The 15,730-nt window shown below is 34.3% G+C and overlaps 4 protein-coding genes across 7 annotated transcripts; 3 read left to right on the top strand and 1 right to left on the bottom strand.

Moving 5' to 3' along the window:
- The first annotated feature begins 96 nt into the window (after nt 1–96).
- Nucleotides 97–4,402, top strand: LOC103486636 (mitochondrial fission protein ELM1). Of its 3 annotated transcripts, none has more exons than XM_008444645.3 (11): nt 97–344; nt 678–834; nt 1,340–1,406; nt 2,171–2,267; nt 2,467–2,616; nt 2,723–2,849; nt 3,046–3,158; nt 3,233–3,296; nt 3,393–3,486; nt 3,594–3,702; nt 4,065–4,402. In XM_008444645.3, exons 1-11 carry the CDS (start codon nt 162–164, stop codon nt 4,173–4,175), a joined length of 1,272 nt encoding a protein of 423 aa, XP_008442867.1. In that variant the 5' UTR covers nt 97–161; the 3' UTR covers nt 4,176–4,402. The 3 variants fall into 3 exon arrangements, with proteins under 3 accessions (XP_008442867.1, XP_008442868.1, XP_008442869.1); XM_008444646.3 differs by having other exon boundaries at nt 131–327; XM_008444647.3 differs by lacking the exon at nt 97–344 and adding an exon at nt 427–591.
- A 1,614-nt stretch (nt 4,403–6,016) lies between these two features.
- LOC103486637 (casparian strip membrane protein 2) lies at nt 6,017–7,445 on the top strand. Its single transcript, XM_008444649.2, has 3 exons — nt 6,017–6,426; nt 6,804–6,927; nt 7,052–7,445. Exons 1-3 carry the CDS (start codon nt 6,155–6,157, stop codon nt 7,268–7,270), a joined length of 615 nt encoding a protein of 204 aa, XP_008442871.1. The 5' UTR covers nt 6,017–6,154; the 3' UTR covers nt 7,271–7,445.
- Nucleotides 7,446–8,946: 1,501 nt separating this feature from the next.
- Nucleotides 8,947–11,796, top strand: LOC103486638 (small RNA-binding protein 11, chloroplastic). 2 transcript variants are annotated; one of them, XM_008444650.3, is made up of 4 exons: nt 8,947–9,217; nt 11,049–11,117; nt 11,204–11,310; nt 11,378–11,796. In XM_008444650.3, exons 1-4 carry the CDS (start codon nt 9,097–9,099, stop codon nt 11,483–11,485), a joined length of 405 nt encoding a protein of 134 aa, XP_008442872.1. In that variant the 5' UTR covers nt 8,947–9,096; the 3' UTR covers nt 11,486–11,796. The 2 variants fall into 2 exon arrangements, with proteins under 2 accessions (XP_008442872.1, XP_016899606.1); XM_017044117.2 differs by having other exon boundaries at nt 9,018–9,217; nt 11,210–11,310.
- Nucleotides 11,797–13,817: 2,021 nt separating this feature from the next.
- On the bottom strand, nt 13,818–15,324 carry LOC103486639 (probable F-box protein At2g36090). The gene has a single exon (XM_008444651.3). The coding sequence runs from the start codon at nt 15,149–15,151 to the stop codon at nt 14,096–14,098; it is 1,056 nt and encodes a 351-aa protein (XP_008442873.2). The 5' UTR covers nt 15,152–15,324; the 3' UTR covers nt 13,818–14,095.
- Between the last annotated feature and the right edge of the window lie 406 nt (nt 15,325–15,730).

Below are 15,730 nucleotides of genomic sequence, written 5' to 3'. Positions count from 1 at the left end.
TAAGAGTAGTCGCCTATTGATGTAAATTCTAGTTGGTTGTTAAAGTAAAACTTCTAATATATTATATTATCATAGTCCAAATCCGCAAGAGGAAACTTTACTAACATTGTAATTTAACCTTCAAATTTTGTTCTTCGTATGACAAATTACAACTTTTCTAAATGAGACCGATCAGACTCCCGGAACCTCCGAATGGATCATTCGGCGTGCCGGAGATTTTCAACGGCGGGATCCACGGCGTCATCAGGAGGGCCATTGTAATCGGAAATGGCTTCCCCGGCGCCGAGAATCAGTGTCTCGGTTTGGTCCGAGCTCTCGGCCTTTCAGGTCGGCATTCTCTTTACGTGAGTATATTGTTGTTTCCGGAAATTACTTGAATAAATTATGCCTTCACCAAGTCAAAATTTTGGTCGTCACCCATTTCCCAAATCGAGTTTGATCATAACTCAATCAATTTCAGAGTTCTATGGGGTCTTGTTGTATACTATATCTATTATCGTCACTCTACTTTGTGTAATTTGCTTTTACTTTCTGAGATTTCTGATGGAGATTGTATGGAAGACACGTTAGTGAATGCACATCAAAAGTTGGGTAGGATTTTTGTGTGCAAGCTTGTGAAACTTTTAGCTTATTTAAACAATTCATTGACTGTAATTGGGCTATGTTTGTTGGTGCAGCGGGTTATGAGGCCACGGGGAGGGACCAATGCGTGGCTTCGTTGGCTCCCAGTCTCTGTCCACAAGAAACTGGACTCTTTTATCAAACAAGTTTTTGGTGATTCTAGCAGAAAAGTTGAAGGGAAGAATGGAATGCCTCTGATGACCAAGAAAACAGGTAATACTTTATAATTCTTCACAACTCACTTTGAGATTACGTTGAGAGCTAGTTAGAACTCAGGAAGTGGACTGCTCATAAAATGATTCTTCGAAAGTGAAGTTGATATAAGGGTCAGTACCATAGTTAGCCTCGATACAAGTATGTGTTAGTTATTGGAGGCTCCCTTGGGTAACCATTTGGGATTTGAGATATTTGGTTAGGGTTTTTGAAAATTCTATTTGTTTTTACATTTATCTCAATTTCTATTCAAAGGCTTGATTCACAAAACTTCCTATTTGTCCCGAAGACCTAAAATCTCTAATAAATAATTAACCAACATTTGTATTCGTGTAACAAGAGAAAGGTTTCCCATTCCTTTGCTGGAAAATATGTGGCCAATTTAAGATATATATGAATGAATTCATTTTTATTACAAGAAACTAAAGCAATCATTTGGACTTGGTCCTTTCGTTACCCTACTTCAGATTTTGAAAGGTAATCCTGATGAAATTGGTATTTGCAGGCTTATCCGACATTTTAGAAGCTGATGCCAAACAAATTGCAAAAGTGGCACGTGAAACATTTGATATGTACGTTCTGTATCTTTTTCGAAATGGCTTGTTAGGAAATTTGTGGGATATCATACATTTCATGTAGATCAGTAGATGACCTCTAGAGGTTTTGAACCCTTGACATGTTGGTAAATCCAACGTCATTACCACCATGTCTAACTCTTGAGTTTATGGCTACTTTTCCTCTAATAAAAGTTTTACTCTGTTATCGTATATATATAGTTTGATAATATGGGATATATTTCCGGTAGAGTGGATTTATTCAATTGAATGATATTGATTAGCTCAGGCTAAGAAAAGAAGAGAGACTTAATATTGTAATAGTTATGATGTAGTCATCCTGTACTGATAGGCCTGATCCTTTCAATTTATTTATGTACACCGGGGAAGATTCGAGAGCTTCCCAATCTTTCTAATTCTCCAAGAGAATTCTAGTTACAAGGTGATAATTCCCTGATGCCCTCACCCCCCAAAGTACAGGGCATCTAAATAAACAAAATAACAAAAATATAACAAACTCCAGCCCCATAACTAATTAGTATTCCTAAGGGCCCCAGTGAAACGTTTTATCTCACTCACTTCCTCCTTTCTTATGCCTACGGGTATACACCTTTAAACCCAAGACATTATCAAGTACTCTGTATACTTTGTGATGGTGGTGGGCTTTGTTAAATTTTTTGATAGTAAGCTACTAAATTTCATAGCCAAGTCATGATCATATTTTTAGGGCTTTCCTCTAATTGCTTCACTTCATGTGCCAATCTATCATTTTCCATTGTTAGGGATGGTCCATTGCTTGTAATCGCATCTGGCAGAGACACAATTTCGGTTGCTAGCTCAATAAAAAGGTTTGCTCCAGAAAATGTTTTTGTTGTCCAGGTGAAACCCTTTTTTTTCTGTGTAATCCTCCTTAAAAATGATTACTATCAGTGGACCAAAGTTGTTGAGATTGTCATGTCTGAGATTTTATCTTTGTATATATGGAGTCTTAATCTGTATATTGTTTTTAATCATTAATCAGGTGCTTAAGATTTTCTAACAGCTGGCTCTACTGGTTTCTTGCAATGTATTGATTCAGATTCAACATCCGAGGTCCTGGTTAGATAGATTTGATTTGGTGATTACTCCTCGTCATGATTATTACCCTTTGACACCTCATGCACGACAACAGATTCCTTGGTTGCTTCGCCCGTGGATTACTCCTTGTGAACCTCCTGGAAAAAATGTGGTAAGTATCTAACCTCTGCATATTTTCTTCATGCTATAAACCACTGAAAAGCAATGAGGGTATTGATTGTTGCATTTGTTCATCCTTCTGGAACCTTAATCCTTAGGTTCTTACTGTTGGAGCTCTTCATCAGGCCGATGTTGCTGCACTTAGGAGTGCGGCCTCTGCATGGCATAATGAATTGGCTTCTCTTCCCAAACCACTCCTTGTGGTTAATGTAGGAGGCCCATCAAGTAATTATTTACTTCTGGTTCTAGATAATATGAAATTGGTATTGACCGATGGCATGTGCAAATCTTGATTGGAATCTCTTTATATTGTGTGATTTTGTTTCCTTTTCAAATCTCAATTGTTCTTGCATTAATATTATTCTCACCTACCCTACTTTTGATAGATTGGCCCTACCATGCATCTATATGATCTATACAGGCAATTGCCGCTATGGCATCGATCTTGCAAAGCAATTAGCTTCTATGCTGCAAAACGTTCTTTGGAGCTGTGGAAGTGTTAGGATCTCATTTTCACGCCGGACCCCGGAGAAGGTACTCATTGATAGCTGATCACTTGAATCTATTTATATTGGATTTGATAATCATATCTCCGGGTATGATGCTAGGTATCCAAAATCTTGGTAGAAGAATTCAGAACCCATCCTAAAGTCTACATTTGGGATGGTGAAGGTATCTCAGTTGCCTTGTTTTTCAGAAAACATATATGATTATTAATATATACCATAGAAGCTTGCCTAAGATTTTCATTCATATGGTCTTGCATAGGACCAAATCCGCATCTTGGGCATCTAGCATGGGCTGATGCTTTTGTAATAACAGCCGACTCTGTAAGTATGTTGAGTGAGGCTTGCAGTACTGGGTATGTTTGAACTTTTAAGTACAAGTTGCATTCTTGGAACTAATATGGTTCATAACACTATTTACATTGAAGTTCTTGTTTGTTTGATGTTTTTGTAATTTCGAAAGGAAACCCGTCTATGTGATTGGAAACGACCGATGCACGTGGAAGTTCGCAGATTTCCAAAATTCCCTCGCTGAACGAGGAGTGGTCCGGCCATTCACTGGTAAAGAAGATGTAAGTCCAGTAATCTTTCTTATATTTTCAGGATTCATGCATTAAACTTCAGCTTTGATACAATACAACTTCATCTATCTGTAACTAAATTGCCTATAAGATGACTTCACTTTATATTCTTAAAACTCCCCCGTCCTCGTATTATTTTTATTTACGAAGCCCTAAATCTTAAATCTTCAGTATCGAATTGAAGACTTGTTCTGTTACCTGAATTACCTTGAAAACTTAAGCCAATATCTTAGGTTTATATATTTTCTTAACAAATGTGCACTTTTGACAATCCAGTGGTCATTTAGATCATTAATATACTTAGACATTGCAGAAGAAACCTTTTTCTGATAGATTGATCTCTCAACTGACAGATATCGGAAAGTTGGAGCTACTCTTCCCTCAACGACACTGCAGAGGCTGCAAATCGGGTAAATTCGGCACTTGCTGCACGTGGGTGGAGAATTCTTACATCGACTAAATGAAACCAAGGTCTACCTTAACTGAGTTCTCCATACCTGCCTGGAATTTTTTCCATCTCCGGGCAGTTTTTTATGCATTCATTCATTTGATTGCTGACTCCCTTGTTCGGGTTCTTGTATCGAGAATGTGTAACATTTCCCGCTTCTGTTCACTTCATCCCTGGGGCATCTGAATAAACACAGCTACATAAAGTTGTCTACAGGATAATCTAGCAATTGTATTGCTGAAATTTTCGTGTGGTGAGTTATTGTTCTTAGCTTGCTTATTCTAATAAGCAATGTACCTTAGTTCTAGAACTAGCTTAACATCTTTGTCGTCATTGTAACTTAATGAGCTCACTAGATAATAAAATTTAGTCTGTTTTGGAATACTAAATTAAATATATGGTATTTGAACATTTTATTCAAACCAACACGAACGGGAATTTTGGTCTGCCTCTATATTTTAATCAAACTCATCCTCACCCATCGGTAAAATTACTCTTTTGTTAAAATATTTGGTGGGAGTGAGTTTAATGCATGGTAATCATATATATTCAAGATTCAATCTTGTGAGATTAGTTGAAAAAGGTAAAATAATTTTCTTGTCATATCGACCGAGATAGATATTTGTAGATCTAAATTATTAATTAAATGATTAGGAAGAAGTTAACAACAATAACTAAAAAAAAGGGTATTTTCATGCAAAGGAGGCAGGGACTAAAGCAGAATATTTAAAATTAGTCAAGGGCCAAGGAGAAAAATACTTAAACTAAAATTTGGAAACCTACCAAACATGGTTTATTCAAATCAAGCAGGAATTAGTGGCTTCATCAACTACTTTGCATGAAGAAAAAGTGAAATGAATTGCTTTTCAAACATTATATTATACAAAAGAACTTAAATGTGAGTGATCAGAATAAGTTTGTTTGGAAGACTTTGGAGTTGGTTGGTTCTATAGCATGGCTGGATAAGAGAATAAATATATGCCTGTGGTTTAGTTGATTGATTTAAATAGATTTAAAGGACTTCTCAATTAAGTGGTGTTACATGCATATTTTGATCAAACTTGTAATATTACATACTTTATAAAAATTTGGTAATTACAACAAATTTAAGATAAGTTTGTATTGATTCGAGAAAACGATGATTTTCAAAAAAACTCGTTTTTATTTAAATACTTTTAATAAATAAAAACACTTATTAAAATACCACTTGAAAAATTATTTTGAGTAGGTGTTAAATACTATAATTTTTTCCCTAAAACGACTTGTATAGAAACAACGAAATTGTTTAAACCAACTAAATTATTTGTCGATCAATTTGTTTGGCTCGATTATTAATCAATTTGACAAGTCGAGTTTTACCGAGGTTAATTGAATACAACGTGATTAATATTTCTTAATGGTTTGATCAAATTTGACGACCAAATTAGTTAAATGTTGAAATCTCAACCCTACACACAAGTTAAATTAGCTTTTTCTTTAAATAAATAAAAATGGAAAAGTCTCCTTATATAATACTTCATTAATTGAGCTAACCTCAAAAAGAATATTATATAGTACAAACATAATTGAGCTTAACTAAACTAAACATTATCAATAACATTTTTCCTACAAATCTTGATGTTCTAATAATTTTATCTAACATTATAGAAATTTTCAGCCTGGCCATGCATGCAACCACATATTTTCAATAATAATCCACCTGCTCTATTATGGTAAAAGGAAAAAGCAATAATAATAAAACACTTTTTAAGTCAAACAAATAAAGAGAACCTTCTAATTAAACTTGCATTTTCCAACAACTCCCCCAAGTTTCTTCAGTTTGCTCCATTATTATTTCTCACTTTTTTGTTTTCAACGAACCTCTTACCATGTCATCCTTTTTCCTCCATTTATAGCCCCATTCCGAAGCTTCCATTCCTCACCATTACACAAAACCCATCTAATTATTCAAACAAATTTTCTCTTTGCATTATTTTTCCTTCTTTAATTCCCAATATGAAGAACTCCGGCGATTCCACTGTCATCGACGTGCCCCCAACTGCTGGCAGCAGCAGCAAAAAGAAAGCGGTTGTTTCCACAGCTGCTCCCCAGCAAGCCAGTGGAGGGGTGAAGCGGGGGCTCTCCATATTCGACTTCGTCATCAGGCTTGGCGCTTTGGGCGCCGCCTTGGGAGCCGCCGCGGCCATGGGAACAAGTGATGAAACTCTCCCTTTCTTCACTCAGTTCTTCCAGTTTGAAGCTAGCTATGATGATCTCCCTACTTTTCAGTGAGTAACTTATTTATACTTAGTACACCAATAATTTGGCTTACTGTTTGAAAATTTTAATTTTGTCTCTATAATTTAATTTTATCTCAAAATTTTATAATCATTGCTATATATATATATATATATATATATATATATATATAATCATATCATATTATGTGAGATTTTCCGTAATAAGGACATGTTTTTTTTAACTCTTTGAAAAAAAGTAGTTGTTGTGTAATGTGATATACTGGGTACCATCAATTCTTGGAATTTATTATAATAATACTGTTTTTATTGAATGATATAGGTATGATTGTAGGTTGGGAATTTCTAGTAAGGATTAAAACTTTTGAATTCAATATAATGGTAATAAAGATGTGGTTTTGATGTAGATTCTTCCTCATAGCAATGGGAATTGTAGCAGGCTACCTGGCTCTCTCGTTACCTTTCTCGATCGTTTGCATTGTCCGCCCCGGTGCAGTCGGACTCCGATTGCTTCTTCTCATCCTCGACACCGTATAACTCCGATCAAATTCAATTTCATTAACATTATTATTCTATAATTAACCACTTTCAATGGATATAAGATTCGATATAAGTTTTAAAGTTCACTATATATTTATATACACACATTTTGCAGGTGGTTCTCACATTGGCGACGTCAGCAGCCGCCGCCGCAGCCGCCATAGTGTACCTGGCCCACGACGGCAACTCCAGCACCAACTGGCTGGCGATCTGCGACCAGTTCGAAGATTTTTGCCAGAATATTAGCGGTGCGGTGATCGGCGCTTTCATTGCTGCCCTTCTGATGATGTTCCTCATCTTGTTATCTGCTTTTGCCATCAGAAACACTCACTAAACGCCGCCGGCGGGGGTAGCGGACGTTCACCGGTCCGATCTTTGTGTTAAATATTTCGTATTGAATGTCTTTGTGTTGTAATTTTACCCTTTCCCCCTTCTAATCACTCTCTGTCTTGGTTTGGTTGGTCATGGAAAATTTGGTTAAATATTAAAAGTGTAATTTTTGTGCTTAATACGTTTATATTAGTAATGTTTGATATCAATATTAAAATGCACAAATTACAAAAACCATCCAAATTAAAAATTAACTCATCCAAAAATTTTATATATGGGACATCAAAAACTAAATAATAAACACACTAAAAACATTAAAATAAAGTACGACAATATCTACATGATTTTTTGTAATATAAATATATTAATTAAAAAATTACATCAAAAAATAAAAGAAAAAAGAAGGAATAATACGAAATATTTTACTTTAGATATCGAATTTGTTGGCGTTTCTTCTAAATATTTGTTAAATAACAAATGACACGTAGAAAATAAGTTAATATTTTATTTTAGTTTAATTTTTTTTCCACTTTGTGAAAAATTATCTTCCTTTCGGAAATCATTAAAAATTTAATTTTATCTTAATTAGATTTTTTTTTCTCTATTTAGAAAATTTTGATATTTGGGATAGTTTACGAAGAAAATTGATATTTGAGAAAAGAGAGGAAAGAAAATTATTGATATAAGAATAGAAACTATTTTGTGAAAATAGTTGCAAAATCAAACTTTCAACCTAAAAGTTATAATGTACGGACACAACCAATATACTAAAGCTATATTTTTTTAAAAAAAGTATTATTTAATATGTATGTTAATCCAACGGTTCAAAATTAATATTAAAATACAAAAACCGATAATGTGGAGGGAGACATGTGTCTCGTCCCCTCGATAAATCCGTTTCTACTTCAAACTCATTTAAGTTATAAAATTTAACCTTCAAACTTATATAGTTGTATAAGTTAAACCTTCAAACTTTAATAATTATATAAGTTATATCGATAAATTGTATAAGTTGTATCGATTATATAAGTTGAAGGATCGAATCTTTCATAAAAAAATTTAGCACGTTTTCTTCTTAAGACATAGGAATATTTCATTTTTTTAGGATAATTATAAAAGGTAGCAATTTTTAGAATAATTATTAAATATGTAACGATATTTTAAAAAACTGCAAATATAGCAAAGTCTATGAGTAGACTTCTATCGTTGATAGATCCTCATGGTTTATCATGATAGACCAACATTTGCCACATGGGCTATCAGGGATAGATTCCTACATTGATAGATTTTGACAAATTTTTCTATATTTACAATTTTTTAAAAATGTTGTCATTTACTTAATTATTTTGAATATAATTATTACATTTACGACCATCATTTCTTTTTTTTATTTGTTGGGATAGTTGCAAATATAGCAATTATATTCAAAATAATGAAGTATATAGCAATATTTTAAAAAAATTGCAAATATAGCAAAATCTGTCAAAATCTATCAATAATAGGAGTCTATCAAATGTTGATCTATCATTGATAAACTTTAAGAGTCCATCAGCAATAGAACTCTATCATCGATAGACTTTACTATATTTGTAATTTTTTAAAAATATTATTACATACTTAATAATTTTTATAATTTTTATAAGAATCGTTAGTTTACGATTCGGTGTTAGTGTTCCAATTAAACTTCGGCCTTCACAAATTGGGCTCGGCCCATAATTGGGCTTTCAATCTTTACTACTCGTTGCCGTCCCTAAAATGTACGTCCGCCGTTCTTTCCCCCGCTCTCTCGACTCGGAAATGGACGCATAGCATCACTCTGATACTACTACCATGGAGGCGATCAGAAAAGCGATAGCAATATCCTCCAACCGTCGTGTTCTTCCCTCTCTATTTCCTCCCCCGTCTCGGCTCGTCTCTTTTAGAGGCATAGCTACGAAGCTTTTTGTTGGTGGTAAACTCAAAATTCCTCCTCTCTACTAACTACTCTGTTCATTTTCCAATTCATCGTATCTACTTACCGTTTCAATCTAAGTTTTAGAATTGAATTAGACTTTTTGTTGCGTTTTTTCTATGCTGATTAACTGTGTATTTATATTCTAAGGTGTCTGCGACGACCGTACGTTAAGTTTCGGAAAGTATAAACTTCGTTTTAATCTTACAAGTGAAAGTACGACTGTCTTAATGTGAGCTAGTGAGTTAATTTACTTCAGGAAACCACGATCGTGGAAAATTCTGGAAAATTCTTGATTGTAAAGGATAAGCATCTGGTGGATTTGCATACTTTCTCCTAATGTTGATGTCAAAGTTCAAAATGACGGATCAATTTGAAAGGAATGTTTAGGATTTCTGCAACGTTTCATTCTTAATCTTAGCTCGTATTTACTTATGGAGAGACAAAAAGTAGCAGAACCAATTAACCTCCTGAGTAGCTTCATCATCCCCTAGGAGTGAAGTGTGGCATGTCTTCAATGCTTTTATTCAAATAGTTACTTCCTAACTATCTTTATGTACGTCTTTATCATTTTCTTTAGCAATTATGCCGAATCTGAAAAGCGACTTGCTGTAGTACATACAGCATCCATGATCATTTTAAAGCCATCTTTGAATTCGAATTTGTGTTAGGACCTTAGGCGGGGTTTCCACATCCTTACCTGAATAAGATCTTTTACTTAGGTTGAACAACTATGCCTACGAGTTTCAAAGGTAGCTTTCCAGAGGCAATAGGCTTCTTCAGCGGGTTTTGAAGGAATGGTCTTTTCCCTGATGTCTTCCTAGTGAATCTTTGCTTGTGCTCTGGCCCTAAAGTATCTGGTAAGGTAATGAACATTAGGAAAGTGGATGGAGGGACTTGAGAGAGTAGGCATTTTTTGGAAGAGAGTAAAATAATTATGGAATTTTACGATAGTGAACTTGGAATTTTCTGGTTCTTGATGTCTAAGAGGGGTTCTAAGGATGCTGTGGGTTCTTGAGGAGCAAGGCTTTGACCCATTTTAATGATTCTATCTAGGGATTTATAATTTTTTTTTACCTTTCATTCTTAAATTTTTTTTTAATTTGTAATTTTCTCTCTCGGGTTCTAATATTATTGGCTCTTCATTTGGGCTTGTGTTTTTGTACGATCCTTAGTTTTGTTATTTCATTTAACCTGATGGAAATTGCTTATTCTGGGATAAACTTAAGACAGTGGTGGATTCGTCGAGGGCAATGGTCCATTTGCTAAGAGCCTTTTGTTTTCTGGTCCTGAAAATGGAAGAGAACATGTATTGAAAGCTTTAGTATTCACATTCTTGCGTCAGAGAATGTGCTTCCTATCAAATAAAACGTTATTGGGTGGTTATAGACATTTCCCCACTAAGATACCTCTTTCTAGTTTGCTACAATTTCTTCATAAACTATCGTGGCTTGTTTCCTTATTCCACGTGCCCGAACTCCCTAAATCCTTCTGCAATTGAATTGGAAAACCTACTTCGCTTGCCATTTCTCGTTGTACGTGATCACGGACACATCAACTTATTCTGTAACAGGGTTGTGAATTTTGAGAAACTGAGCCAATATTTTTCCCACTTTCATTGTTAACCTTTGATCTCAAGTATCTATGCATTTCTGGAAGATTTTTGCATGTCACATTAATTAATAGAATTGTTTACTATTCTCGAAAAAGTACAGAATCATTTGTCTACGAAAATTCTCTTCAGATTTTTGCTCTTGATTTTGTCAGTCAATTCATAGGACAATACCTTATTCCATATTGGAAACCCTCTTTCTGGAATATTCTGCAACAGGACTCTCATATTACACTACGGACAAAGGACTGTCAGAAGCCTTTTCCCAATACGGTCAGGTTATTGAAGGTGACTTCCATTGACATACTTTAGCTTTCATGTCTAACCATGGCAATTTAGTTTCATGGAGCATAACACAATCTTTTCAACTCCAGCTACAGTTGTGATGGACAGAGTCTCTGATAAGTCAAAGGGATTCGGATTTGTCACCTTTGCATCCATAGACGAAGCGCACACGGCACTATCAGAGATGAACGGAAAGGTCTGCAAGTTTCTCTATCATGCCTACTACACTTTAAGAAATTAAGTCTAATGGTTGTTTCCTGCAGCCTTTGAACGGAAGGGTTATTTTTGTGAACTATGCAAAGCCAACAACCTCTACTCGTGGTTCAATTCCTATAGCGAGAGGACCTCCCGAGGAGAAAACTGATAAATGATTGCTAAAAAAAATTGTCTATCATTTATCAAAAAGAAATTAGCTGAAAAGAAGAGAACAATCATTGAAGCTGCGCGTAGAAAGTGTGATTCAAACGTGTCTTTTCAAGAATTTGCTTCATGTCAGAGACATGTTTAAAGCTTCGGGAAAAAGAGGTCAGCTTGCTGGAATTTTTAAAAATATTCTTGATTTTCTTATTGGTTAAGTAGTGCTCTGTTAAGTATGGTTAAACTGATGTCCAGACATCTGTCCATATATTTTCTCAGTTTGCTGATTGCCATATTGTGATAATAATATTTCTTTTTGCAGCAATTAGTCTCACGGTTTAGAATAAGGTATAAGTCTGATTTTTATTTTCAATTTTATTCTATTTCGGTGACTTATCTTTAATACTTCTTGAACTTAAAAGATAGAGAACATTTCGGTCCTTCTATTTATTACTTTCGCCTAATGTCTACTACTTTGTGTCTTTATTCAGCATGTGTAGTGGTAATGCATCCTCACATCAACACTTTAATACACATATTCAAAATTATTATTCAATTAAAAAACTGAATAGAAACTTTGAAAGTTTAGAGATTTTATTAGAACTTAGAAAGTTTGGGAAGCTGAGTTTAGGAATTAAAGCCTTTAGATTAGGAAATTTTCCTTTCGAATAGTCCATATTCCATTTCCATGTGACTTCACATGAGCTTGATGGGATGGAAAAGATAATGTCACTAATTACTCACGCAATCGCTGAGGAAAGGCGAGAGTTGCTAGCTATCACATGTAGTTGTGAGAGATAAGACTTAGGTTAGTTTAAGGGAGAAATTTTCTTTATTCTTAAGTGGTAAAATAACTAAAAATATTTAAACAACTTATAGTAAAATTTCATATTTTATCCGTGTCTATCATTAATAGAATCGAAATTTTACTTTATTTTGTTATATTTAAAAATACCCTTATTTAATATACTAAATTTTCACTTTTGAAATCCACAGCAATATTATTGCCTAGGAAATTTTAAAACTCTATTATAAAAATATGACATGGTTAATCAATGAACTAATATAAATATAATATTTATACTTAATAAATTTGAACATATACTTTACAAATTAATATGTTATGCTATTCTATTTAATATACATTTTTATTATTATTTAGAGATATTTTCGAAAATAACAAAATATTAAAATTATTTACGAAATATAGATGAACCAATTTAAATGATGTTAAATTTAATTGATTAATTGATCTTTTATCTTCAATTAAATGATTATTTAATTTTGGTTTCTATATAAAAGTTTTGTAAACCGATCGTTTCTATTTAACTTTTAGTTATTAATTATCTTCCACATTTAAATATAAACTAATTGTTTCAAACATTTATAATCTAGTTATTTAAATCTCAAATATTTAATATCTATATTCTAACGGTAAAATATGAAGTTAGGGTTTTGATATACATAGAGTTATAATCTCTGATTTGGACATTGGAATTAGGTTAAGGTTTAGGATAGAGTGGTCTGAGTCGGGTAGAAGTTATTCAAAGAGGTCGCTGCCGACTTGGTTGCCAATAAAAGTTAGTATAAATAATAACAATGTTCCAAAATGTGTTTTGGTCATGGTTTTAATAGTCAATACAATATTTATGACAACCCAATGTGGTAGGATGATATAATTCTCACGTAAAAAGTAGTTCAAGTATAGAAAAGCTGGCTGTGTGTCACTCTACTTGTGCATAAACATTGACCAATCGAATTGGCACTAAACTTGATATGGAGGAAAGTAAAATGCCCCTTTGTCATATCTACTTGGTGGGCCATTTCGATATCCTCTTTTCTTCTTCTTCTTCTTCTTCTTCTTCTTTTCTTTTTCTTTTTTCCTCTCTTTCTTTTGGAGGAAATTTCGTATACATTATAAATTAACTTATTTAAAATGGTTCAAATTTTAATTATTTCTACTAGCATTGGACTTTGACTTCTAATTAGCACAGTGACCTATGTTTATTTTATTTTTAACAAAGCCATTTCTTAAAAGTTAGGTAACACTTCACATCTGGAATAATAATAATAATAATAATAAGTAAGGCTCAACATGATTTATAAAAAAATGACCCAACATTATTTAGAGTTAAACTATATTGCATTTGTGGTATAGTAGGTGGGAAGGCAACTCACCTAAGACTTAGTTCAAATTTTTTTACTACAACTAATTGTACTACAGAAGCAAGTATGATTGAATATCTACGATTGACTTGAATCGATGATGCTATTTTATTTTATAGTTCTTAAATATAAGATATCAATATCAATGCCAAGAATTTTAATACTAGTACATATTGCAAGTATCAAGAGGGAAATTCTATTTACTGTTATTATAATATTTATTTCATAAGTATTATTGAAATCTTAACTATTAGGTTCATAATCTAACCATAAACATAATCTTCTTAAGAAATAACTTATATTCTTAAGAACAATTAAAAGTAACCCTAACCAGTATTATCATATATATCATGATAAAAAAAAAAAAAAGGCAAATATAATTGTTGTTTTCTCTTTTCTATTGGGGTTGGGGTTGGGGGGGTTATTTTTTGGGTTTTAAATTTAACTTTTAGTTTTGTTCATCTAAACAAAAAACAAAGACACAAAGTAGCAAACCCAAAAAACCCAAAAGCCAAACACATCATATCTAAAGTCCCTTCTCTTCTAACCTTCATTTCTTTCCTTTCCTTTTTTTTCTCCATAAATTCATCCAGCCTTTTTCTTCCCTTTCTACCCTCCATTGCTCTCTCCAAAATTACCAAACTTTCCTTCCCGTCTAGAAAGGTTCCATCCATGTCCTCCACCTGCAAATTCACTTCCCTCACTTGCAAATTCCCTCCCTCCCATCCTCCACACGTCACCGCAATCCCACACTTCACCCATTCCGCCGCCGTTCCCCTCTCCCCACCCAACACCGTCCCGAATTCCACGTGCACCTCCCCGCTCAGCCAGTGCCGCTCCACCTTCACTGCCCTGTAACTCGACAGATTCACCGCTCTCCGTCCCGCACCGTCGATCACGATCCAGCTTAAGGTCAAATCCTCCGCTAGCTCCCGGCAAGTATTTCCATCGCCGATCGGAAATCTAATCGTTGTCGGAACTACATCCTTTGGATCGAGCATATCGATTCGAAACGGAGAACAACGGAACCATCCGGAAACGGTCTCTGTTTCCACGACTCTGCTGAAAATCATCTCTCCGCGGTAGTAGATGTCGACGGCGGAGATTAGTTCCATCGGAAGGTGGCGTCGGCGGCAGTATGTCGCCGGCGATGGAGAAGATGTGGAAGTTTCGGAATGATTAGAGCCGCGAGGGAAGGAATCGTAGAAGAAGGACCGAGGACCGTCGGGAAATTCCGAAATCAGAGCGTCAAGGCGTGGCGTGGTCGTCGACGGCCACGTGGAGTGACAGATAGCCGCCCAGAGTTTTGGCTCGGCAGTGAGGCGATGGAGTTCCGACGAAGTGCAAGCGGCGGCGGCGAGGTCCGGGCCGTCGAGACGAGACAAGATGTGAGTTCGGAGAATATCGGGATGGATGTCTGAAATAGAGGTGGAAGCGCCGTCGACAACGGCGGAAGGGGAAAAGGTGTGATTGGGCATCGGAGCACTTGAAATCCCAACGGTATAAGTTGGCATTTTCTTTGAAACTTTTTTGGGATTTTGTTTCTACATTTTCGAGGGAAAAGTGAGATATTTATATACACAAAACAAATTTGGTGAACCTTTGAGAGCAACAAAAATAAAATAAATAAACCCCAATTTGATTTTTTTTAATGAAAACATTTTAATTTTAAAAAAATTAATATATTGTCTATCAACACGTGTCTTTATATTCATCAAAGCATGTCTGTTTCAAAAATAATTACAATAATAGAAAGTTTATATGTCCAATTTTCGGTTTCAATTTTAATATCGATGAAAATACTACTAATGTTTGATTAATGGTTATTATTTCTGATTTCTCTATTTAATTATATAGTAAAAGATATGTATACTTTCGATCATTTGTAAACAAAAGTTTTTACTATACCAATTATTAAACGTTGCTTTCCTAAATTACGTTTTTTTTTAGTTCTCTTTATATTAGAACTCAACAGAATTATTAATGGCTTTCTTCGCTTCATTAAATGATTGTCCAAATACAATGTGAAAATAGTAAAATAGACCGTTACAATGATAAACTATATCCAACCGACTAATAAATTCTAAACCTTT

This window comes from Cucumis melo, chromosome 4, assembly GCF_025177605.1.
Source record: "Cucumis melo cultivar AY chromosome 4, USDA_Cmelo_AY_1.0, whole genome shotgun sequence".
In the NCBI taxonomy this organism is placed as follows: Eukaryota; Viridiplantae; Streptophyta; class Magnoliopsida; order Cucurbitales; family Cucurbitaceae; genus Cucumis; species Cucumis melo.
Note: the sequence above shows the minus strand (reverse complement) of the source record. Positions and strands in the feature narration are given on the sequence as shown.

Bases quoted from the DNA above. Each gene is read 5' to 3' on its own strand.
- LOC103486638 (XM_008444650.3), top strand. From the start codon at position 9,097: ATGGAGGCGATCAGAAAAGCGATAGCAATATCCTCCAACCGTCGTGTT. The intron at 9,218-11,048 runs GTAAACTCAAAA...ATTCTGCAACAG, and splicing joins TACGAAGCTTTTTGTTGGTG to GACTCTCATATTACACTACG. The intron at 11,118-11,203 runs GTGACTTCCATT...TTTCAACTCCAG, and splicing joins ATACGGTCAGGTTATTGAAG to CTACAGTTGTGATGGACAGA.
- LOC103486639 (XM_008444651.3), bottom strand. From the start codon at position 15,151: ATGCCAACTTATACCGTTGGGATTTCAAGTGCTCCGATGCCCAATCAC.
- LOC103486636 (XM_008444645.3), top strand. From the start codon at position 162: ATGAGACCGATCAGACTCCCGGAACCTCCGAATGGATCATTCGGCGTG. The intron at 2,268-2,466 runs GTGAAACCCTTT...GTATTGATTCAG, and splicing joins AAAATGTTTTTGTTGTCCAG to ATTCAACATCCGAGGTCCTG. The intron at 3,487-3,593 runs GTATGTTTGAAC...TAATTTCGAAAG, and splicing joins AGTGAGGCTTGCAGTACTGG to GAAACCCGTCTATGTGATTG.
- LOC103486637 (XM_008444649.2), top strand. From the start codon at position 6,155: ATGAAGAACTCCGGCGATTCCACTGTCATCGACGTGCCCCCAACTGCT. The intron at 6,427-6,803 runs GTGAGTAACTTA...GTTTTGATGTAG, and splicing joins GATGATCTCCCTACTTTTCA to ATTCTTCCTCATAGCAATGG. The intron at 6,928-7,051 runs GTATAACTCCGA...CACATTTTGCAG, and splicing joins TTCTTCTCATCCTCGACACC to GTGGTTCTCACATTGGCGAC.